The sequence below is a fragment of the Pagrus pagrus genome (assembly GCF_965226575.1).
Source record: "Pagrus pagrus genome assembly, chromosome: 1".
In the NCBI taxonomy this organism is placed as follows: domain Eukaryota; kingdom Metazoa; phylum Chordata; class Actinopteri; order Spariformes; family Sparidae; genus Pagrus; species Pagrus pagrus.
This window is the reverse complement of record NC_140185.1, coordinates 21,064,582-21,088,938: the sequence shown is the minus strand read 5'-3', so window position 1 is coordinate 21,088,938 and position 24,357 is coordinate 21,064,582. Positions and strand designations below refer to the sequence as shown.

At 40.5% G+C, this 24,357-nt stretch overlaps 1 protein-coding gene across 1 annotated transcript; it reads left to right on the top strand.

Annotated features, from left to right (window-relative positions):
* Positions 1-1,959: 1,959 nt before the first annotated feature.
* Positions 1,960-23,288, top strand: strc1 (stereocilin 1; the record flags this gene model as incomplete). Its single annotated transcript, XM_084373011.1, has 29 exons — positions 1,960-2,002; positions 3,543-4,235; positions 4,336-4,360; positions 4,887-6,225; positions 6,672-7,496; positions 8,021-8,086; positions 8,480-8,590; positions 8,716-8,870; positions 10,237-10,423; positions 11,219-11,334; positions 12,168-12,297; positions 12,414-12,596; positions 13,199-13,237; positions 13,323-13,493; positions 13,884-14,021; positions 14,773-14,834; positions 14,922-15,057; positions 15,153-15,241; positions 15,419-15,548; positions 15,634-15,830; positions 16,720-16,810; positions 17,130-17,301; positions 18,412-18,587; positions 18,730-18,885; positions 19,779-19,921; positions 20,049-20,197; positions 20,353-20,450; positions 20,580-20,730; positions 22,501-23,288. 29 exons carry the CDS (start codon positions 1,960-1,962, stop codon positions 22,608-22,610), a joined length of 6,081 nt encoding a protein of 2,026 aa, XP_084229137.1. The 3' UTR covers positions 22,611-23,288.
* Positions 23,289-24,357: the final 1,069 nt, after the last annotated feature.

The window sequence follows — 24,357 nt, the reverse complement described above, 5'->3', positions numbered from 1 at the left end:
TGCCCTTTGTTTTTATTTCTCTTTACTGTTGGATGATGTTGGAGATGTGGGACAGGTACGGGGAGAAAAGAGGAAAAGTATTATGTAATTTTACAGTTATATTACACTGAGATTCATGAGTAATAGGTCAAATTTGTAAGAGAGTTGATTTTTGGGTCTCATTTCAACTTGGCCGACCTGACCTACAATCCCAAAGCGTCAGTATTTGACCAGATGAACTGAGACTCAAATCAACACTCTTACAAATTGGACCTTTTTAGGAGAGCAGTGAAAATATTTCCCCATCTTTGGCTAAAATAGCAGAAACAGACTCACTTTAAAGGTTGAAATAACATTAAAACCAAGGCTACAAAATTGAGGCCATATGCCTTTAAAAGATCTAATTGTTTTGTTTTTGTGATTTACATTTTTTTGTTTTTCTCCGTTGCATACACACAATGAAACTGGAACTGTGCACACAGTTCTGAAAACCAGATGCTCGTGTATCAAAACAAAACTCCAGACTGCCGAACTGTTTAAACTCTTAAGCACAAATTACTTCATTTAGCACACTTAGCTTTGTTCACCTGGAAAACACTGGCCTACCAGTCGGATTCAGTCACTTCTCACCTTTTCAAACTCAATTGGCAAAACACTTGCATCGTCATAAAAGAGACCTCAGGTGGCCTCTACTTCGGTTTGAGCTATAAGTTTACAGCAGGACTCTGGGAAGCTGGTTTATGAGTTTAACCCAATTTGAGATCACTGGATAGACGAATGTGAATTGTATCGATGTCATAGTAATGTGATATATTCACAGTATTGTATTACAATATGGCAACAGTCTTCATAGAGTTGTGGTCAACATTTCTTCCTCTTGACAATACTCCATACTGTATAGAGATGCAGGACCATTTCAAGAGGAAGAGAGAGGAAGATGGGAGACACCAGACCCAACAAAAACATGTATATCATGGTAGTTTCATGTTTCTGTGATGGGATGACAGTAACACAAACTGCTTTTTTACAAAACACATTCATGTTCATGTTCCAACAGGACAATGATCCCAAACACACATCAAAAGTGGTCAAGAAATGGCTAAATCAGGCTAGAATTGAGGTCTTTGAATGGTCTTCCCAAAGTCCTGAATTAAACAACATCAAGAACATGTGGACTGCGTCCAAGTCTAGTAACTTCACCGATTCTGTCAAGAGGAGCGGTTAAAACTTCAGCCAGAGGACGGCCAGAAGCTTGTGGCTGACTATAAAAAGTACCTGACTGAGATGAAAATGGGAGAGGGACAATTAACCAAATATTAGAATTACTGTATGTATATTTTTGACCCAGCAGATTTGGTCACATTTACAGAAGACCTATAATTATTATTTCTAAAGGTTAGGTCTTAAAGCGTTGCTCTTTGTCCATCTCTATGCATCAGCTGCATTATGTGAGTCAGAAGTCGTCCTTGCAGCAGATGTCATGTAAATCCTCCAGCAGTCAGTCTGGTGTCTCCTGGCTCCTCTGACAGGACTCAGGTTTCACTTAATCAACACACTCCGTTAATAATTCAGCACAGACGGCCGGGCTTGTTGCCGAAATCCCTTCTGCGTTTCACAGCCCTCATTTCGCACCTACTTTTTTCCTTTACCGGTGTCCTTAATTACGCTGCTTTGAGGGCAGGTGTAGAGTTGCAGGTGGACACAGGTGGAGGTGAGGAGGCTGCAGCGCCATGTAACAGGGAGCATCACCTCCAACTGCAGAGCACACATGAAGTTTGATGGGTGAGCTTGTTGAATGTTTTTTTTCCCCCTCTGCAAAGACTGAGTTGTTCAAAAATATGAAGTCTGTTGTCAGTCTGCTCCTCCTGCCTCAGATGAACATCCCCTCTGCATCCACAGGATAAAACTAAGTGGATTTATTGTGTTATTATCTTTGTCTGGATCGGTTACCTGCTTGTTTTTAGACTGAGGACAGTGACGATGTGGTCCACACCAGCTGCCTGCATGATGTGCATCCTGTTTGGTAAGTGCACAACAAGATTTGAGAAAGCTTTTAGGCTAGTCTTGATTAAAAACCACCAAGCATGCATGACCTTTACAACATAACGTCAGTAATGTGGCAACAGCATGTGATAGAAATTTGATATGCAAAGCTGAATTAGCTAAATTCTTCAGTATAAACTTTTAGTAAAGCTTAGTACTTAGTAGTAAAGACTTTTAAGCACCTAAGTAAGTTAAATTAAATGTATTTATTTATTTTATTATAACAAGAAGAGGAGATGTGTTGATGCTAGAGCCTGATCAATATTTCAGTTTTGGGGCTGATGCAGAAATTAAGATGTAAAAAATTCTGATGTTGATAAATTGCTGATGCACACTTGTGTTTTGCAATGATCCTTTAAAAGTGGTTATCAGATACTGGTGACAGACTACAGTATGTAACGGAAAGTTTACAGTTTGACAACAAACTTTATCGACTAAAATGACGTCAGTGCACTGAAACAATAAACTTACTGGGAATTGAATCAATATAAATGAACCCAAGTTGCTTTTTTCTGCATTATAATCTCTAAATTTTGACATAAATTATTATTTCTTCGGTAATTTGCTTTTGTGTTTATTTAACTTTTATTAATCCCCCTATTTATTTATTTCCCATTTCATTTTCCACTTTATTTTTTAATTTATAAGTTTTTTTATTTCCGTATTTATGTCTGTATTTATCTTTGTATTTTTTTCTATTTGCATAGATAATCCATAAATAGGATTGCATATAAATATATTCATATTTTTTTTTATAAATGAATAAATAAATGTTCAAACAAATTAAATAAATGGGGGAATTAAAGAAAGGTAAACATTAACTTATTTATGAAATGAGACATACAATTATATTTCTGTTTTCATTTGCTTTTATTTACCTCTGTATTAATTCCTTTATTTATTTACTCTTCTCTTTAATTTTCCATTTTATTTACTAATTGATTGATTAATTGATTGATTTACGCATTCATTTCTATATACTTTTCCTTTTGCATTTCACAAAATAATACATAAGTAAAAACGTAACTAAATAAATACATAAAGAAAATGAATAAAACAAAGTGGTTAAACAAAAGAGAAAGTAAGTAAATAGGGAAATTAATACAGAAGCAAGATAAAACAGAAATATCAATTTATGTCACATTTTACACATTAATGATTGCCTGAATTTATTTTTAGTATTTTTTCTTAATTTAATGACATTTGTACTACTTACTTTATTTTTGATTATGGCAGTATCAGTCCTCCATAACATATACACCAACATATATCTGTGATAGGCCGGTAACAGCCAAGAATATCTGCCAATCGATATATCGATCAGGCTCTAATTGTTTACTTATTAATCCTGTGAACAGAAAGCAAAATTGATTTCTTTGTCATACATGTTTTTCAGGTCAATCCTTGATATGCTGTATAAGTTGTGACTATTATTTTCATAACAGCGAAGAGTAGATAAACCTTGAAGTGTCACTGTGGGCCAACAGAAACCCATATTTTTGTTTTCTTCATGTCTGCAGGGATCACATGCGAAGTCAAGCGAGTGTCTTCGCAACCTAATTTTATCCAAAGACAGACTGACCAGACTCCTGACGAGGCTGCACAGTTAGAGAAGGACATCCACAAAGTCATAAATCAAATCCACTCTTTGTCCGGTGGAAATGAAGATAAACGCAGCTTCGGCACCTCAACTCCAGCAGAGGGTTTCGACTTAGAAGCATATTACAATGCCATGAGTAACGTGTACGCTGTCTTTCAACCGCTGCTGAGAGAAGGATTCATAGATGACCTCCCCAGAACTGTCGTCTGTATCCTGTCTGGGAGACAGGACTGTGGGCTGGAGGCAGAACTGACAAAGACCGTGTCTCTGGAGGTTGTACAGCCGCTGCTGGCGTTCGTGTCGTCCCTGAGATCCCAGACGTGCACTCCTCTGAACGGAGACTCAAACAGCTTCCTCAGGGCCTACCTCAGGATGGGAGACTCAACGTCAGCAGCGTTTAATGGTTTCCAGGAGACGTTTATAAATGTACTGTCCAGTCTCCCTCTCTCGGGGAGTTTGATGAATGTCATCAGCGGCCTCGTGGACTCGGCTGTGACGTATGTCTCAAAGTTCATGGCATCGTTTCTCCAAGTACCGATGGACTACATCAAAATAGCTTTACAGTTTGGAATCAGAATACCATCTTTAGAAGGAGGAGATGTCTGTGAGCAAGGTAAACATTACTCTTTAACATCTTTTAAACTGTCCTGTATAATACACAGTTTATTACATATTTTTATGCTAATTAAACTTTTTTACCACTTGTTCTGCAGGAGATCTCAAGCAGCTCATTATGTGGTGAGTCAGTGATTAAATTCACATAAACTCCCTTTTTTCTTTACATATTAAAGCTGCTCTGTGGACTCTCTGACCACTAGTGGTGCTATAGAGCAATGTTTTTATGACTGTGGTTGCACTTCAAGTCTCATAGTATGTAAGCTTATGAGAAAATAACCCTACTTCTCACTAGATTTATTACCTCAATGCACAGTTTCCTAATGAGTTTATGGTCTCAATCATTAGTTTCCGACCGTGATGCTAATTTAGTAAATTATGGTCCCATTTAGAGCAAAACAGACAACAAAGCGGGGGACGCTTTAGGGTGTGGCTACCTTGTGATCGAGAAGTTGCTGTCATGGTCTTTGCTTGCTCAGGTCGAATCAAGCTATCCTCTCATCCAAATATGGTCACTCCTGGCCCCCAAAAACCGAGATGGCGACGGCCGTAAACTCAAGCTCCTTTAAAAACATCTTCTCCGTCTGTATGCATGTTTGTAAATGTTATTGAAGATCTGTAATAATGATCAAATGTCCGTTTTGTTTAGGGGGCTGAACCACAATGTGAGCTGGTCCTTTGGTGCCTCTATCATTGACATCCTGCTGGAAATCTTCCTGTCTCCTGAACAGTCTCATTGTACATATCCAGGGCCAGAGTGCCAGACTCCCACCATCCCTTTCCAACGCAGCTTCTCAGACACTGATAACGACCACGACATCATGCTAAAGTGTGATCGCAACAACCTGGCCAGGTTCAATGACACACTCTGTGCTGACATGGGCTCAGGAGCTGGGCACTCTCCATCTGTGCACACCCTTTGCGAGGCACTTAAGTCCCTCAGCCCTAACCAGATAGAGCAGGTGTGGAGCAACATGTGTTATGCTATTCAAGCACTGGTGTCTCCAATCCTCAGCAGGTCATCTGACTGCAGTGTCGGGCTCACACATCCTTCCTTCACCCCTTCCTCTGAGAGCCGCCCTCATCGAGCAGCCAGAGAGGCCTCCAACCTCAAACAGCTCGCCTGCAACTACAACACCTGGTTAGAAAACGAGGCGGTGGACGCTGTCCTCGTGTCGCTGTGCAGCGATAATGAGCGTGAGGAGTTTGTGAAGCAGGTGTGTAACAATGCTGTATTGATGAGGAGGCTGCTGTCTGATCAGATGAACAACTGGCTGTATGGATACTGTGGGAACTCTTCGGTAGACCCTGGCTACATGGTGAGTCAGTTCTGCGTCTATGAGCAGTGGCTGGACCAGCCATCAGTCCTGGTCGACCCCGCCTTACTGGAGTTCTGCATGAGTCTGGACAGTCCCAGACTGATCAAACTCATCTGTGAGCACACCGGATTCTTCATGCTTTTATTCTCCAACCCTGAAAATATGCAGTTCATGCCTAACTGCACAGTGTTTCGCCCTCCACCACCGCTCCCTGACATGGGCTCACATATGTTAGAGTCTTGTCGTTACTCAGAGTGGCACGACGTGACGCAGATTACCACAGACGTTTTGTCTCAGTGCATCCGCCTCGATAACAGTGGTTTCACTCAGGAGGTTTGCACTAACAAAACCTTTCTGAATACTCTGCTGCGTAACCAGGCAAATGCCTGGCTTGAAAATCACTGCAACACCTCTCTCAGCCTCCGGCCCCCTGAGCCGACGCAGCCCTTCAGCATCACAGACTGGTGTGACTACCAGACGTGGGCAGAACGGCAGGTGGACAGCTCAGTGGTCGGCCTCTGCTGGCAGTACGATCAGCTCGGGTTTCAGAAGAATGTCTGCTGCAAAGCGCCTGTGTTTGAAAAGCTGCTGCAAGACCCTCAGAACGAATGGCTGACATCAGTCTGCACAGACATTAAAGAAATAGAGGCAACAGCCGTGTTACCACAGGTGGGTACTTTATCTGGATGACATGGATCTGTGCATCCAAAGTCTAATCAACTTGTTTATGGAAGCCAAAATAAAAAATAAATAAAGACATAGTGGCTCAATAAGTGCACCAAAAATAAAACAATTATTACAATTATTATTCATATGTTTTGGTTGAACAAATGCCCTTTTGTTATAATTTTACAAAATATTATGTCCTGACGTGAAACTTGATAAAATTAAATGTAATATATATATTTTTAATAACACTAATATGTTAGAATTCAAAACTGTATATAAGCAAACGCACACGGTAAGATAATTGTTCAGTTATATAAACACTATGCAACAAAATCCTTAAGGCAGCGCTATTAATCACTGGAAGGACAATAGTGAACTGTTACATAAAACAAGTTAAACTGTTATTTTATATTCTGCTGTTGTATTCCCAATCATGTGCTCTCTAGGTGTGTAAGTACTCTGAGTGGACCCGTCGCATCATCGTGGACATGACTGAACTGGCTCTCTGCGCTGAGATCGACCCACTTAACTTTACCTCCAAAGTCTGCGCCAATGATACCGTCCTCCAGAACCTGTTGGCAAATCAGGACAACACCTGGTTAATACACCACTGTGCCAACTATTCAGATCCAGGGGTATCTCCTGGTGGAGATGGGGGAGAAGGAGGAGACTTGACTGCGTTCGACCCCGCAGAGCAGTGCCAGTACTCCAGCTGGAGCATCTCTGTCCCAGACGCAGCCCTCCTGACCCTCTGCTGGGAGAATGACCAGACCAACTTTGTCTCCTCTATCTGCCCTAACGCCGGTCTTCTCTTTTTGCTGTCCCGGGAGCCGTCTAGTATGTGGGTGGGCAGCATGTGTAACACCTACACCAACTACACCACCACCACCAACAACAACAGCACCACTGCAGATCCAGATGTGTGCCTGGCCAGAAACCTGGTGAAGCGTTTCAACTGGTCCTGCTCAGCTGACCTCACCCCAGCCTGCCAGCCTGGGGCCAGTCAGAACGTGGCCCTGCAGATGATGGTGCGCTGCTTGGTGGAGAGTCTGAGGTCCAGGGTGGAGAATCTGCTGACTCCACCTGTGACCACAGTGTTGGAGCAGGCAGTCAGCACCGCTGTGGTGATCCTGTTGGCCCTGGAGGAGGTCCAGAACACCTCGCTGCACGTCACTGAGAACATCAGGCTGAGTGTGTTGACGTCTGTCGTTCAGCATCTCGAGAGGGAAACCAACTTTGACAAAAAGAAGGTCCTGCTGCAGTGCTTTGGGGTAGGTAGTGTGGCTGCACGAGCGGTGCGACTGCACATCGAGGGTGTAAATAACCTCATTTCAAATCACTTTGCAATCTCAGGGATCATGCCGGACGAGCTGTGCGGAGCCATTTTATGTTTTTTATTTGGTTGAGTATATTTTATCACATTCTTGTAAATTAATTCTGAAGGTTAATCAGCGCGTCGTGTGAATAGAGATTCTCCCTCATCTTTTATTCATACAGGCTCAATCAGTTTCTGTTCATTCATTGACTTTACAGTTTGTCTAATTATTCATCCATATCAGTTACCATGACTGTCACTGTATAGCCGTTGACCTCCAGTGTACAGCCGGCCCACAGCTGGTGTACAGTTACACTCCTGTCACCGATATCGTCATAATAGATGTCTTCCTCTCTGTGTAATCTCTACTGGCTTACACTTGATTTGACAATTACAATAATGTGTCAAAAGAGACGACCAGATTACATAATCCATCTGTAAACAACCCTGTGTGTGTATGTGTGTGTGTTTCTCCTGTAGAGAGTCTTAACCAGCTTGATGCAGACAGCAAGAGATGTGACCAGCGATGAATTCTTCGTCATCAAGGTGATTAACACCACGACCTAAACGCACAACACGCAACTTCTGCCACCAGGGGTCTCTCAGTTAAAACAATGAAAACAGAAAAGACGTAGTTTAAAGAAGCTGTAAAGTACAGCGGGATCATGGTATGGAAGCCCTATAGGAATTAATTATATCGTTATCTCGGGGAACAAAGTTTCGTTATCTCGAGATCTCGAGAAAATTATCCCGTTATCTCGGGAAAACGGCAGTTGTTATTTTGAGATAATAACTCGAGATCTCGAGAAAACAAATGAAATTAACTCGTTATCACGGGAAAACGGAGGAAATAAAATGTATGAATGCATGGCCCTTTGGGGCTTCCGTACTTTAGGGCTTCCGTAGTTTATTTGTATTTATTTCTTTATATCTTTCCAGGAGTACTTCAATATACCGCTGAGCAGCCTGGCGTCAGTGCTCAGTCCAGCTCACATCACCACCGTCAGACTCATCCTTCAGTATTACAGCAGGCACAAGGATACGCTGCAGGTGAACATCCATCAGAAACATTTATCTTTTTTTTCTTCTTTCTACGTGGCATTCTTTGTCCATCATACAATACGCAAGATCACACTCTTGCAGACACAGAACTGATATCTGCTTCTGTTGTCCAGCTGCCCAATCGGTACCTGTCCACCATGGTGTCGGTGCTGTTCCAGACCCACCTGGCAAAAGATGGCAGTCTCTTCCCGGAGCTGGCTCCTCTGCTGGCTGCAGCCACACCAGGTGACATTCAAGCTTTGCCCTCGCTGCAGAACAACATAAATGTGTAAGTAACAGTCATTTATATCGACTCAATACTCATTACTAATGAGCACGACACATTTACTAATGATTATTCTGCCACTTCATCGAACAGAAGTAATTCTCTGTTGCACTTGTGTGTGAATGATTAGGATTGTTTATTTGATTTCTAAGTGTCGCCCTTTTTAGTTTGTGATGCTGTTACAGTTTAAATGTTGTGTTTTTCTGATGCTGGTGTTTTCATCTCCAAGATTCTGTACGTTACTGATCCATGTGTGCCATAAAGGGGGAATTTGTAGTTTTGGAGAAGAAATTTTAATCAGAAGAGAAAGATGTTGATTGACTGACTCTTTTATAACAAAATAAACTGAAGGAACAAACTGACTTTAAAGGACAGCACATCTACAGCTTGTTAACTACAGCTTGTTTATTCAGTTATGGAAAAGATACATATTTCTGAGTTTGTATTATTACCTCATTGATATTTTAAATATTAAAATTCTGATTCTCCAAAACTACATAGTGCCCCTTTAAGAATACATGTTTAGAGGTGCTATTAAACCTAAAAGTTTTCCTTGTGCACAATCATGCAATCTCTCTTTTCTACACACGTCATGTTTCCATCTGAACACAGTCCAGGTGTCAGGCTTCTGTGAGAAGTGATGTGTCACTGCACCTTGAAGTGCCAGAATCTGCATTATACATGGAAAGTAAAGGAAACTGGTTCACTGACTAGATTTCAATCTAGAAAGGGCTTCTAATGTGCGTGTGTGAAGGTATTTGCTGTTGATTCAACAAGAATGAGTGAGTAAATGTGGAAGGTAATCACAAAGCAGTCTGTATTTTAAGCTCCTTCAAGTGTTTTTCTTCTGCAGACAGTGTGCACATGGAAAATAGTACAGAAAGAACCAAAAAGTCCGACAAGAGATGGTCCACATGTATAAAGTCAAGTCAGGTCACATTTATTTATATAGCCCAAAATCACATTGCCTCAGTGGGCTTTACAGTCTGTACAGTGAAGGACATCCTCTCTCTTTAGATTATTATAAATTACAAAAGAGATATAACGTGTTGATTAGTGAACTTAAGAGGCATTGTAAGGAAGATTTCTCTCCCTTTAGATGGAGTCAGCCAAGCTGTTCCTCCTGTTTGCTGTCTTAATGCTAAGCTAAGCTTATTGCTGCCTGACAGTTGGGTCAGAGTATCAATCTTCTCTTCTAATGCTCAACAATATTGCAAATCATACATGCATTTTCCAAAATGTCAAAGAGTTCCTGTATTATTTGTACCTGGTTTATATTTCCCCAAATCTCCTGTTACAAAGCAGCAGTTCCAGTATATCCAGTATTACAAAATTGTAAAATTTAATATTTATTTCATTTTTTTTGCAGGAGGGAAACCATTAACACAAACTTGTGGCTCATGACTCTGGACCAGCGGCGGGCGTTTGGCTCGTGGTTCAGCAAAGTTCTGCCCCCCTCCAACATCATCAGAGGTCATCAATCACTCATCAGGGACACTGGAAACCTGATCGCCTACCTGCCCTTCCACAACTTCCAGCACCTCTCACCTGCTCAGGTAACAGCCCTCTGAGCTCTGACACCTGGCCGCGAAACCCGAGAAGCCAGGACTCTGTCAGTTCGATTAGCCACAGCGGAGCTACTCGTCACATGCTGGTCAACTGAAAGCACAGACAGCCTCTTCTTTCTCCGTCACCACCAATGTGTGTCGTATGTGTGTGGCTAATGTTCAATAAGAAAAGATAGGAGCACATGAATTAAGGATGACTTGAAGATGAAGGGGTCACTGACCTTTCAGCGCTCAACCATGCGTTTAAAAAAACAGCTGTTTTAACGCTTTTGTTTTTGTAAGACGTAGATAAACAAGATTGTATTGATGTATGAGCTTTAGAGGTTTTCTTTTTGTTTTGTTTTCTTACCTTTGTTCATAACCAGGCTAGTTGTTTCCCCCTGTTTCCAGTCTTTGCGCTAAGCTAAGCTAAGCTAAGCGAACCAGCTGTTGGGGAGTAGCTTCATCTTAAACGTACAGACATAAGAGTGGTATCAATCTTTTTTTCTTTTAATTCTCTACAAGAAAGTGAATAAGCATATTCACCAAAATGTCAAACTATCCCTTTAAAGCGTTCCCTCTGCCCGGCTTGCATCAGTAAATGTTGAATATTAACCTCACAAGAGGGCAAATAAGCATGTTCTATTCCTTTGCATGAGTTCATGATCCTGGAGGCGGTGAAGACAGATAAATTGTTTCTTCTCTCATATCTTGTGAATATCGGTGAGCTTGTTGTTGCCACATTCATTTGATAACACTCACAGAAATATTATTATTGCTGTATTCTGTCATGGTTATCCACAGCTGTTGGACGGGCTGGATGTGTTGCAGAGAAACACTCTCACTTCCCTCAAGCAGGAATTCATCGCTCACAGCGTCATCGGCACCTACAGAAACCTGACGGCTCAGAATTTTACCAGGTTAGGAATGACTGTGGAGGCACCTCCTGACCTTCTGTCCATGTTAACGGTTCATTAGACATTAGGTCAGATATGAGATACATTCTGGCCCATGGTAGTGTAAAGCAATAATGTCGTATGAACAAGAGTCGTTTGTTTGTTGCTTCATTTGCACATTTGCTATAAAGTTACTTGAATGTGTGAGATATTGTGCTATGTAATATACACTATACTACACTATACTGATCTATTCTTCAACTTACAGCAGCATGTAATTACCAGAAATAACAGTCCAAAATCATATCTAATTTTTAAAGGTGCAATATGTAAGAATTGGCCACTGGTTGAATTCAGACTCCAAACAAAGCAGAGTAACCGCTAACTGTATTCTATACATCCATGAGTGCTGCTAGCTTTTAGCTCAGTTAGCCGTGCAGCTAGTTGGAATGCTGGGGGAGTGTCTATGCTCCCACTGTTAGCACAGGAGCTTTAGACCACCAGAAGAAAGGGGTTTTGAGTCCCAGGGCTAGCTGGTTAGCATGCTAACTTCATTAGATATCTCTGCAACACGGCAGTCGTCTTAGACATGTAACATGTAACATCTTCACATGCTGTTGATCAATTTTAGTTAATTTCTGAAGGTTTCAAACTTAAATTCTTACATAAATGTTGAATCTAGAGATCCAGCAGCAACATCTACTGAAACAGTAACATATTACTGTGAAATGTACTGTACCAGTAGAATGGCTTTGTATTTTGCTTTTGTGGACTTTTTTTTTTTACAAAATGTAGTTGTTTTTTTTTGCAAAGAAACCTTGTTGTGTGTCGTTACAACAGTGTTTTTAATTTTTCAGGCTGGGTAATATCTCGTGCCTGGCAGACCCAGAGGACCTGCTTGTGTACAAAGACACTGAGGTCTTCAGCGTCATCAGGGACATCGTCATGGCCTGCGCACATGAGGGAATGAGTCTGCCCAGCAGTCTGGTAGGAGCAGATACATGTGGTTTCTTCATTGTGTGCTTTCATTTAACAATCACATTGAAGGAGCATTTACAATATATTTATGCCGTCTCTGTGCTTGTTCTGAACCTTTCGTCAAGATTTCCAGTTTGTTACTGAACAACACAGAATTAAAGATCCCCTCCTCGCTCAGTCCTGGTCGACTGGCAGAGTTCGCCCCCCTCCTGCCCGCGCTGGGTGTGCCTTTCCTGCAGGATCTCACGTCGTCGCAGCTGCTCGCCACCCTCCCTGCACTCAGCTCGGTTTCATTCAGCCCTGCACAGGTAGAGGAGCGAACTCCACCTGTCATTTTCAGTGGAAGACGTAGTAGGAATAATCTACAGCTTGATTTATACTGTTATTTAACACGCACAGTTTTTTTTTTTTACAAGTGAGTGAGCAAAATAAATGAGTGAGGGGTGTTTAGTCAGTCCCTTTCACTGCATAAGCACCTATTTGTTGGACATGGTTGGGTTTCCTGGCAGATGGTGCTTGTAGGCCTGAGGAACAGCTGACAGGCAGTCGTTTCTCAGCAGACTGATCCCTGAGGTGAGATGGCTCATAAGGTCTTACTTCACCCTGAGCTATCTGCAGCCTTGTACTTTCACCTCAGCCTCACAGCTGTCGTCTCGCTTTTATACTGTGTCATTCAGAGTCTTGAGAGAGTTCATTTCTTCAGACCTATAGTTGTTTTTCAGGTCCATCATGGCAAAAATGTTGTGTGGACAAGTGTTTTTGAAGCCCAAAGAAGCAAGATTCTTGGATTTGAATATCTCACCTGGTATAAAAGCGCTGGAGCAAGTAGATAGAGAATACATGACATATCAGTCAAAATCACCACTTTATAAGGTCATTTGTTGTTATTCATTTGCTGTGTGTTTTTCAGGCCGCCGTAATTGTCGACAAAATGTCCTCCATTAACACCGTGAGTCATTTTGTAAACTCATCTCACTGTGAATTCAGTATGGAAATGCTCTGTGCACACTCACACCTTCTTCCCCTCCGCCCAGCTGACCGCTCCAGGCCAGCTGCAGGAGCTCGGCCATCTCATAACGGGAATGAAGACAGAGACCTTGTTGATGTTGACCTCTGACAGGCTGCTGTCATCCCTGCCCGCCATGGCCCAACACATGCCTAGCCTCTGCTCGCCACAAGCCAACGCTCTCTCCACCAAATTATGGGTACAACACACACGCTGACAGCAGACTAATTGATTAATCAAAATGTAATCTTCAGGATTAGTGTACAGGGATGCAAATTTTCCATTTTAAACTTGTGCTTGTATCCCCAAACAAATGGACGTCATTTGTAAATATATATTTAAATTATATCAACTAATCATTTAGTCTATATCATGTAAAACAGTCCAAAACCCAAAGACTCTTCATTTACGATCATAAATGACAAAGGAAAGCAGCGGAAGTTGGAATTTTACTTGAAAAAATACGGAAAAGATTAATCCATTATCAAAATAACTGTCAATTAATTTTCTCTCAATTATGTGAGTTTTTTCATCTGTAGTTGACAGCTGTTAGACTTTCCTTGTGTTATCTTCCCTCTGTTCTGACCAGGGCTTCCCAGAAGTGGTCGGCTGGTTGGATGAAGTGGAGCCTTTGCTCCACTGCACACCTCTGCTCAGCGTCAAGCCCAGGACTCGTCTGCTTGTGAACATCACTGCAGCGTTTACAAAACCCTGGAACACTCAGCAGGTACAGCGTCACACAGACCTTCCTCCATCCTGGAGCCCACGGTATTCAAACTCTGAAGACTGCTGTAGTAATGAGTCTTAAAACCCGGATATCAGTTGTTGTTCCCTCGTGTCAAAGTCAATGTTTTTTTTTTTTAATAATGGGTTTTTGGTTGAATGCCTGAAATAAGGTCTGTGGTTACCAGAGACCAAGAGATTCACACATTTCGTTCTATGACATAAAATACATCCATAAATGTCCTACAATTCAATTATAGAGCACCTACGTGTCTTAAAAAGTGTTGAGTGGCTAAATCAAACTGTAGGGGGCGCCAAATCGCACAAAATCCCAGTTTCTACATAATGTTGCTTTAATGGTCACAAGTATGAAAAGTTGGTAATGTAAGCAAAGAAAAAGGGGAAAAGTGTAAATATACAGATTAGCAGAGACTAAAATAAAATGGAGTTTTAAATATGCCATTAACCCCGAGAGCTGTGACTTTTACTACGTGTCATGATCTCTTCGCACTTCCGCTGATTAAATATGCTTCCTCCGTTTGTCATGAGAAGGTTTGTATGACAGTGTCTTGATTAACTGCTAAATTATTGAGCGGAGAAGCAAAAGCAAGGACGTCATCATCGCTGACACTGTGAATGGACAAAAAAATATCCTCGTATCAGATTGCCCTCGCCACTGATCACAGAAGATCCGGCGTAAACCGCCATGTATCAACAAAGACATAACACGACGTTTTCACATCATTCTTCTCCAGGCTAAAGCGATTCTCAGAGAGGTTCTTGATGCTAAACCAAACTTAATCACCCGAGATTTTCTGTAAGTACAGTACGTCTGCGATACATTTGTAATAGTTTTACTTCTTTCTATGTGCATGTATTGACGCTCTCCTCTTCCTGTAATCAGGAGTCTGGGAACTGTGGGTCAGGGTGTGAGCTGCAGAGTGTTACAGGAACGTCTTCGGGTTGATTCATCGCCTTCCTCAGTGAGAGGAATCTTGGCCTTCCTCAGACAGCAGCCTTCTCCTCTTCACACCTCACTTGTAAACCGTTTTAATCAAAGCCGTTCTGCGGTCTATGATGCATGTGATATATGTCTGTACGGCTTTTGTCATGTGTCTTTGTTCTTCCGGAACAGAAAAAGTGTGTGATCGAGGAGCTGTATCAGTTTGAGTTCTTCTCTGACCTGCTCAAAGACCTCGGAGCTGAGATTGCCCTGTCCATGCCGTAAGTCAGAAGTTGGTCATTACTCCACTATGAGGGAAGTTGTTGTTTCATCACGAGTAGAGAAGATTTATTTGTCCCTGCTGAAAACAACATTTTGTGAAAAGTGACTTAAAGATGTATTTTACATGGTGAAACACATCGCTCATCATGTTTTTGTTCCTGTGTGGTCGCCTGCAGGGTGAGCACCATTAAGAAGTTTCCCACAGATATGATGGACACTCTGAGGAAGATGATTGTTCTGGACCAGTTTCTCATACTGTCCAGAACAAAACAGGAGCTGCTGGTGGACAAAATGGTGCAGAGGATGGTCAGTTAGAGCGGCACTGTGTTACCTATCTTAAGGCAAAGAAGGCTGAGTTGTCATGTTGGTTTTGTGGATCCTTTCTCTGCAGGGTATGTACACAGGGGTGTTCACCGAGGAGGAGTTTCGCTCACTGGGCATTATGGCGCCGTTTGTGGTGGATGAGGTTTTCATTCAGCTGGACCGCCGCTTCTTCATCGACAACCTGGATTTCCTGCAGGGGCTCTGCTACACCAGCACGAAGATGGACATTGTGGCTCGTATCCTGGAAGAACCTGCTGTCTTCGGGTAACGTTATTACCTCAAGATGAAGGCTTTAACTGCTGTGGCCGATAAAATCCATTATTTTGATGCTACATCAACAGGACCATGCTATTACACATCCTTGATATGAGTCTGATTAATAGTTCATAGTCACAAATACCAATATCAGGAGCAAGAAAATTTAAGTTAAAGGCATAAAATCACAATAAAAAATAAACAAAAAAATAAAATAAAATAAAAACACACATAATAACAATAATGAAATAATATATAATAAATAAAAAGTAAATCTTTATTTGAAAAGAATAGGTATCAACAGTTCTTACGTATGAAGGACAAAAAATGAAGTAGAAATAAATAAATATATGCAGAAATAAATAAATATATGCAGAAATAAATAATAAAATACATAAATAAATGAGTTAATGTAAAATAAATAAATAATAAATAAATAAACATGTAGAAATGTAGAAATAAATGCAGAAATACATGTAGAAGTACATTTTTTTCTGAATGTATTTATTTAATCTATTAAATAATTTTTAATTTGTAGTTCAGCCATAATTTACCCAAAGAAAGAGCTTTAAAGGGGGGTGGGTTCATTGTGAATTTGGCATGTACATGATGTTTGTTATAATGAGAACTGAGCAATTCAACAAATTTAACATTTTCTCTTGGAGAAAATCTGCCTCTGAATGATACGTTTCACATTTAAGAGTTCATCCAGCAGGGTTTTACAAGTGTGGTTGTGGGATTTCCTCAACCTATAGTGAGATCTGTACGTGGGAAAACATGAAAATGATAAACAACATTTTTAGAGAGGTTTCATTAGACAAAAGCTCTTTGCATACCAGGTATTCACACAGCAGGAACATGTGGAAAGATGATGAAGTGCTCTTGTGTTTCCTCACAGCCCGGTCCAGAACTGGAACCAGACAATACTCAGCCAGGTGGACCGCTTCCTCCTCTTCCTGCCTAAAGACAGACTGCAGGAGATTTCCCCGGTCAGTCAGTTTACTGCTTTGCTTTATCTATTCGCTGTTGTACCTTAATTGCTTCTCAGATTAAACAAGTTAAATTTAGAGCTGTGACAGACTCTAGAAATCCACAGTGAGGTGTCGGGATTGTTACCTGATCCCACAACAGGTTAGGCCAACAAAGGCTGTAAATAAATCCCTCAGGTGTCACATCTCCAGTAGGTGTCAGGATCAGGTGGTGAAGATCTTGTTTTCCCTAAAACCATGTGGGTGTGTGTGTGTGTGTGTGTGTGTTGGTGTCTCTACATGAGCATATTGAAAGTGTGTATTGTTTGTACTCCCACAGGCGTTGATGACCGTGGGCCGCATAGAGAAGCTGTTTATGAGCCAGCGAAAGTGGGAACGTGGGGATGTGGGGATCCACTGCTTGGACGAGAACGAAAGGAGGAAAATTTTTGAAAAGCAGCAGTTTGTTCTTCAGTTTTTCCTGGGCTTCCTCAAAATATATCCCTCATCACGTGAGCATCACTTTGTCCTTAATATCTCTGCAACATCCCCACTGGCTCTCTGTAAAGGAATAGTTTGACATTCAGGGGAATATGCAACATGTCACATAGGAGATCCTTTATGTGTGTAAACAGTATACATACAGTAATGTAATGGATTGATATTTTGGGAAGTATGCATATCTGTTGTGTTGCAAGTCTACAGCCAAGTGCACACTTGCCAGACCCCCTGATTTTCCTGGAAGACTCCCATTTTTCATTGCCCTCTCCTGGTTTCCTCCCTGGGTCACAATTCTCCCATAATTCTCCTGATTTACGATACATTTTCACACCTTTTTTCCCTTTTGGTCATCACAGTCTGTTTCTCTTTCTCTGTCTGTTCAACATATAGTCTACTGTAGGTCTAAGAGCAGAGAAAGAGACTTTTCAGTTTCTTATGGAAAGTTTTAAGAAAAGGGGCATGTTAAAATCTGCTACAAGTTTTTCTGTTGATCACAGTGGTCGCACCGACATCCACCACCAGCGAGAGGCTAACAAACACAAGGCAATTAGGCAAATTATTTTGTATTCTTTCCTGAGAATTAAAAGTAGAACTAAATGTATTTAACATAGAAATGCTGTGTACTTCTTTAAAAGTCACCAGAATGAAGAGCACATGGTGTCTGAAACCCAAATATTTCCAGAGGACCCCCAGAGCCCTGCTTTGGTTTCAAAATCCTCCCTGTTTTTGAGGTCTCGAGGTTGGCGAGTACGGCCAAGATTCAGTTAGCTTAGCTCAGCACAAAGACCAGCATCGCCTGGCTCTCCCCAAAAAGGTGAAAAAATCCACCTAAGGCACCCTTAAAGCTCACTAATCAACATATTATAACTTTTTTGTTTTATCCGTGCAAAAACTAAGGGTAAAAACAAGCTGTGGTTTTGCAGGATGCTCCATGTCCAATGTCAAAGTATCCCTTTAACGTACAGAATCGTGTCAACATGATTGTTGTCTCTCTCATTCCATTTCCTGTCACTGTTAAAGCTGTCCTATCAAATAAATGAATGAAAGGCCATGAGAAACCCAGATTATAATCATAAATTAAAACTTGTATGTTAAGACATTTGTGTTTATGTCCTTGCCAGCGACTCCTATGACTCCCACCTGTGAGATTCTACACACAACAGCTCCCTCTGCCTGGACCTCCAGCAGTCTGACAAGCATGTCTTCCTCTGCCTTCACCAACTGTCTCGAGCTGATGGGTCGTGACCCGTTCCTCGCCTCCTACCAACGCAGCCAGGTGCTCAACAGAGTCAAACAGGTGAGATTTCAGAGCATTTAACAACCCCATGTGTTTATTTCAAGGCTGCACAGGCTAGTTTGCCCCCCTCAGTCCAGGTCTTAACACTGTGTGTCTGCTCTGTCTTTACTGGGTCCCTCTGGAATAACCTGTGTGCGTGAAGATATATGGTCCCGTCTCGTCCTTCTCCCAGTCGTTGATCTCTCAGCTGGGTGGAATAGCCACAGAGCTGTCACTAGAGGAGCTGAGCAGACTCCCACTGACTGAGCGGAGGAGCGTTGCTGCTTTGGGCACTGTCGGTGCCTGGAGCAACAGACAGGTAACTGCTTTATAGCAAGTAGTTACATTTAACTCAACCTTAAACAAGCACAGCAATAGATATGCAACATATTCAATTAAAGGCATGTGGAGTAGTTGTACACAGACACAAACAAGTCAGATAGACTAAAATAGACTAAATAAACTAAAAAGATATTTACAGTATTTACATGAGGTGCAAAGTAGCATTGAGGCAGGTTGGGTTGTGCATCAAGAGGCAGCAACAAGTTAGTGCAAATGTGCAAAAGTGAAAAAGTGAAAAATGCAATAGAGAGGGAGGGGAAGTGGGAAATGCAGTGGCCATCAACAGGTTACTTATTGTCTACACATTAATAGACCAGTTATATTAATCCAACAAATCATATATAAAGGTTTAACACTGACAGGGGCCCTTTTTTCCCAGAATCAGTACTTTTACTTAAAGGAGAGGCACGTTTATTTGTATAGCATAGACACAAGGCAACTCGAAGTGCTTTGGAGGGGCATAAAATTACATTAAAAATTGATTTTAAGAGAGATTAAAACAGGTAGGAAGACATCAAAAAACAAAACTTTAAAAAAACAAATGTTAAAAAATAGAAAAATGAGCTAAATTAGAATAGGTATTAAAAAGACAAGACAAAAGAAGTTACAGTGTAGTTCATGATTTTGGTCAAAGCCTTAAAATTGCTTCAATAAAAGGCAGTGGCAAACAAAAAGGTCTTGATAAAATATTAAAACACCTCTCAGTACACAGTTCAACAGCACAACAAACCAGAGCTTCCAGAGAGACCATAAAGGTGAATCGACTCTTCACTAAACCATATCACCTTCATTAAAGTGGTACTCACTGCAGGGTTGTTGTGTGCATCGGATGAGTTTATATCTGGATCATAACTCTTGTTTTCCTCCCAGCTGGCCGCCCTGTTCACCACCATATTAAACTCCACCGAGCTGAGCGCGAGCCAGTTCGACTCCAGCATGCTGGAGGCGATGGGATACGTCGTGTGTGGAGCTAAAACCACGGAGATTCGTTTGTTCAATGCCGTAGAGTTCAGGTGAGCAGATGAAAACACTTCTTAATGCTGTCTAGTTGCTCCCTGATGTTTGACACTTGTTCTGTATAGTCACATGTAATTTCCCCTCCTCCACCCTTGGTGTTGTGTCTCTCCCTGGTGGCTGCAGTAAGGCGGTGCTCTGGCTGGGTCAGCTGAGGCTGTCCTGCTCAGAGGAGCAGCTGCTGGCTCTTGTTGGACTTCTGACCCACAGTCTTGCTTTTGGGCCCATAAGTTCATGGGGAACTGATGTTTTCATTGAGATCGGAGTTCTGGCAGGTATTGTGCATTCCCCCGCCAGTTTGCAAGATTTTCACATCTATAATCACTAATGCTTTATTTTAATGTTGTAGCTAATTGCACTGTCGACAGCTGTATGTAATTTCATGATGCCACTCGTTCAGTCAAATGTTGTGTGTGCTCACTCCCTCCAGCTGGTATCCCAGACATCGCCATGTCAGCCTTGGTTAAAGCACAAATTGAAGGAATCACACCTGAGGCTATCTCAATGATACCACCTGATAAATTTGCTGTAAGACTATTTTTATTTCACATTTTCATACGCTCATATGAGTCTGATTTCAGTGTTTTTATTCCTCTTGACAACTCTGTATCTTGTCTTATCTGTCCCCGTATCTGTGTGTTGTGTCACTCGCTCCAGGTGGTGTTTGACCAGAGACAGATCAGCGTGTTCTCCTATGAGCAGGCTGCAGCAGTGACTAAGGCGCAGATCGCTGCTATGAATGATCTACAGAAGAGAGCGCTGGCGATGGTGCTGACACCCTGGGAGGACAGGCTTGTAGACTTCAGAGGTGAACCCCTGAAGTCTTCTAAACTCAAACATCAGCGAAAAGATAGACCATTTCTGTATTCTTAATTCCTGTCATCGGTTTGGCTTCAGCACGAAATCATAACATTACTGGGGAATTTCTTTATATTTTTGGCTTTCTAAATTAAAATACTGTTACAGAGCAACCAAATCTGTTAGTTGTAAGCTACGTGTAGGCTAACCTAGATGTTAAACGGCACTAAAACAAGTTTCAACATCGTCATATTACACATACATTTATTAATCTTACATAGCCACAAATAGATAAATTATCTCATTGCTATCCATCCTGCAAACAGCTGCGAACGAAAAAGAGAAATTGTAATAAAAGATTACCTGACAGACATTGTTGCTCATACTGCTTTTGTCCACAGGAGCTGCCAGAATCAAGAAAAATGAAATTTTCTTGTAGCGGCTTTAATTTTTCTTGTTAACTCAAGGCTACATGGGGGTTATCTGTGAAGTTGTGTCCCAATTCCATACTAATACTGTACATTTCAGTGTGTTAAATACAAATATTCATAATATAGTGTATATGCTTAGATTCCGACTTTAGAAAATTATTGCAAAAAGAAAATGTGCTAAATGTATTTCCAAAGATGTAATTCTTTTTTTTTTTATTGTTCTCTTGTCTGAGATCATCCTGGAGCTGTCCCACAATCATCTGCAATTTGTTTTAATTTTCCCCAGCTGTAAGTAGCTCCTTGTCCTCCGTGCATCTGCAGCATACTCAAAAATCAAGCTAATTAAGAAATCATAGACATGATCTTATGATCTTATGATCATCAACATTCAAAAAATGTACAAACATTATCACCAGAGTGTGAAGATGTTATGTCAGAGACATCTGTGTGAAATTAGCATGCTAACCTGCTAGCCACAGGCCCATCCTGTCGCATTATACCACACTGTGCTGCAAAGAGACGATAGTCAGCTGCTGTAAATCCCCTCCTTACTGCATTCCCTGTTGTCAAACTGACCTCAGTCGGTCTTGGAGGCTGTGTTCACACACACATCAGGCTGCCAAATCCAGTTGAGCTAGACCCGTGTGACCCCCTTTTATCTGAGGCCGCCTTCCAGACAAACTCTAGAACCGCTGGCCCCACAGCCAACTTAGCCATGAGCTAATTAGCTAACATTAGCTAGCTACAGCCAGGGATAGCTGTCAAAGAGCAGCAGTTGTGGGTTATTTTGGTGATATGCTGCCCCCAGTGTTTTTGGATCTGCCTTCGAATTCTGGCCATTTTCTACAAATTACACCTTGTAATCCCCTGTGTAGAGTTTTAATCTTAGTAGAGAGGCTCTCATCTTTGTGTAAGAGTGTGAATGCATGTTATAAACAAAAACCCTGGTTTAAGTAGTCTGTAGTTTGGAATTGGGACACATTATGACACACAATTGGGACATTTATATTCAGGTTTATTAATTCACAAATACATATATCTGTTTGATTTGTGGAAACATTGCCTTTGTAAAAGCCTAATGTTTCCTTTGAATACTTACCCTGAGAGGGATTTTGAATGTCTTATATGTACAGTATTTCTAAGAAGAAACAGACACGGTTCACTTGAGAGATGTATTTTTATTCATGGCTCTGAAACACCACTGGAATAACACTACTAAACAACTCCAGAAAGTGCAATGAAATACATTGTTTTACAGGGTTTTTTGTAATGATACAACAAAACAGAGATTTCAGAGATCATGTTCTGCATGGCTCTTCATTTGAATTGGTTTCACTGTGTTCCTGTAGGGAAGTCACTGGGGATGGCACTGAGCCACAGTCCTCTGTGTCTCTTACTGGGACTGCTGATGTTGCTGATCGTCCTGCCCTCCCCTGACCTGATCTGCCCCGACACATGACCCCACTCACCCCTGCTGGAGCAGGAGACACCTCCCTGCGCCCACATAATCAAGATAATCTCTGATTTATCTGTGCAATATCATACCTCTTTGAAATAAGCAGCACTTCAGGATTTCTATAAACTGTATTTAATGAGATTCTAATTTATTTTGTGCAACGATCACTTTGATATTTCAACGTTGAGCACTGGAAGAACCAAATATAAAGTTTAATTCTGGAAAGAGAAAAAACGTACAAACATGTATCCACCACTCTAACCAACACCAACAGAATTATTTTCATTACACTTGGATTATTTGTTTATTTTTTTTGATAAACCCATATGATTCCCCGCCGTCCCAATATATCCTTCTCAGGGATGTGACGCCATACCCAGCAAATCAACCCAAACACTTAAAAGCTACTTTTTTTTAAAAATATAGTTATTATACAGTTATTACAAGTAAATTAAAAGTGTTGCAAACCTACAAAGTTATTTATTTTTGTGAGATGATATCATATTTTTGTCAGAGTGAGAGCTGTAATGTTTGCTACATTTATACTGTATGTCTTGGTTAGATAATAGGTACATAATGCTCAACTTCAACTACATTTGCTGTGAGTTTTGTATTGTTGTGCACACTCTCTGGTGTGATAAATACAGTTTAAATTATTAAAGTGAACCAATCTGCCTCTGATTGACTGCTTATTTATTTATTTTTTAATTTAGCACAGTGGAATTGTTTAAAATTATCTTATTGTAGTTATTATTAATACATCACATCTGCATTTAAACTTTGTACAATGTATAATCGTTATAGAGGATTACTTAGAATAACAGAAAGATATAATGGAGTACTTTCATCCAAGTTGTTAAGAAACTATGTATATTTAAATTTACTTACATTTATTTGGAATTGTAAAAAACCTCACAAATGAAATTAAAGTTTGTAATATATAAAATGACTGAGACATAATAGCCTATGAAGACATACAGCTCCAAAATAGAAGAGAAAAAAATATAGTGAACTACTTTGATCCACGTTATTAACAGACTATAAATATTTATTTTGACTTTTGAACAATTATGTGATAGTTTAATATTACAATGAACATTGTATCAGTCAACATATATTATGATTATTAGTAGACATTTTGACTTACCATATAATTTTTTATTTGCCATCTAATCATTTAGACTAAAATCTAAAACTTTAATGGCTAAGGGTATCAGGCACTTAAATGTAATGCTTTCACAGACATTTTCAATTTCATTTTTAACCAAAATTCAGACTGATTTTTTGACAAATAATTTTTTTCTTATTCAAGCACTGCTAAGTAAAAAGGTAAGTAGTGTATACAGTATGTGCCCCTGTAGAGGTAGGTTTTATGTCTGAATTTGTTTTTTAAAAGTGATTATCGCTGTGTTGTAAAGAAAAAAAAATGTGAGTAAAAGTAAAGATTTTTTTTTATTCAAATATTGGTAAAAATGAAAGTCACCCATACGAATAGTAAAAGTCTTCAAGTATATCTTGTTAAATGTACTTAAGTATCAAAAGTTTTTTTTGTAAAGTAATTTAAGTAATTTGGGCAATAAATGTACTTGAGTATCAAAAATCCAAGTAGTAAAGTAAGTTGTTCATATATTTACAAATATGTATATTCTGTTTAATAAGGGTCGGTCAATTATTGGCCTGGTTGATTATCAGATTTGATATTCAGCATTTTTATGATCTTCTTTTTTTTTTTTTTTATCCAATTAATAAT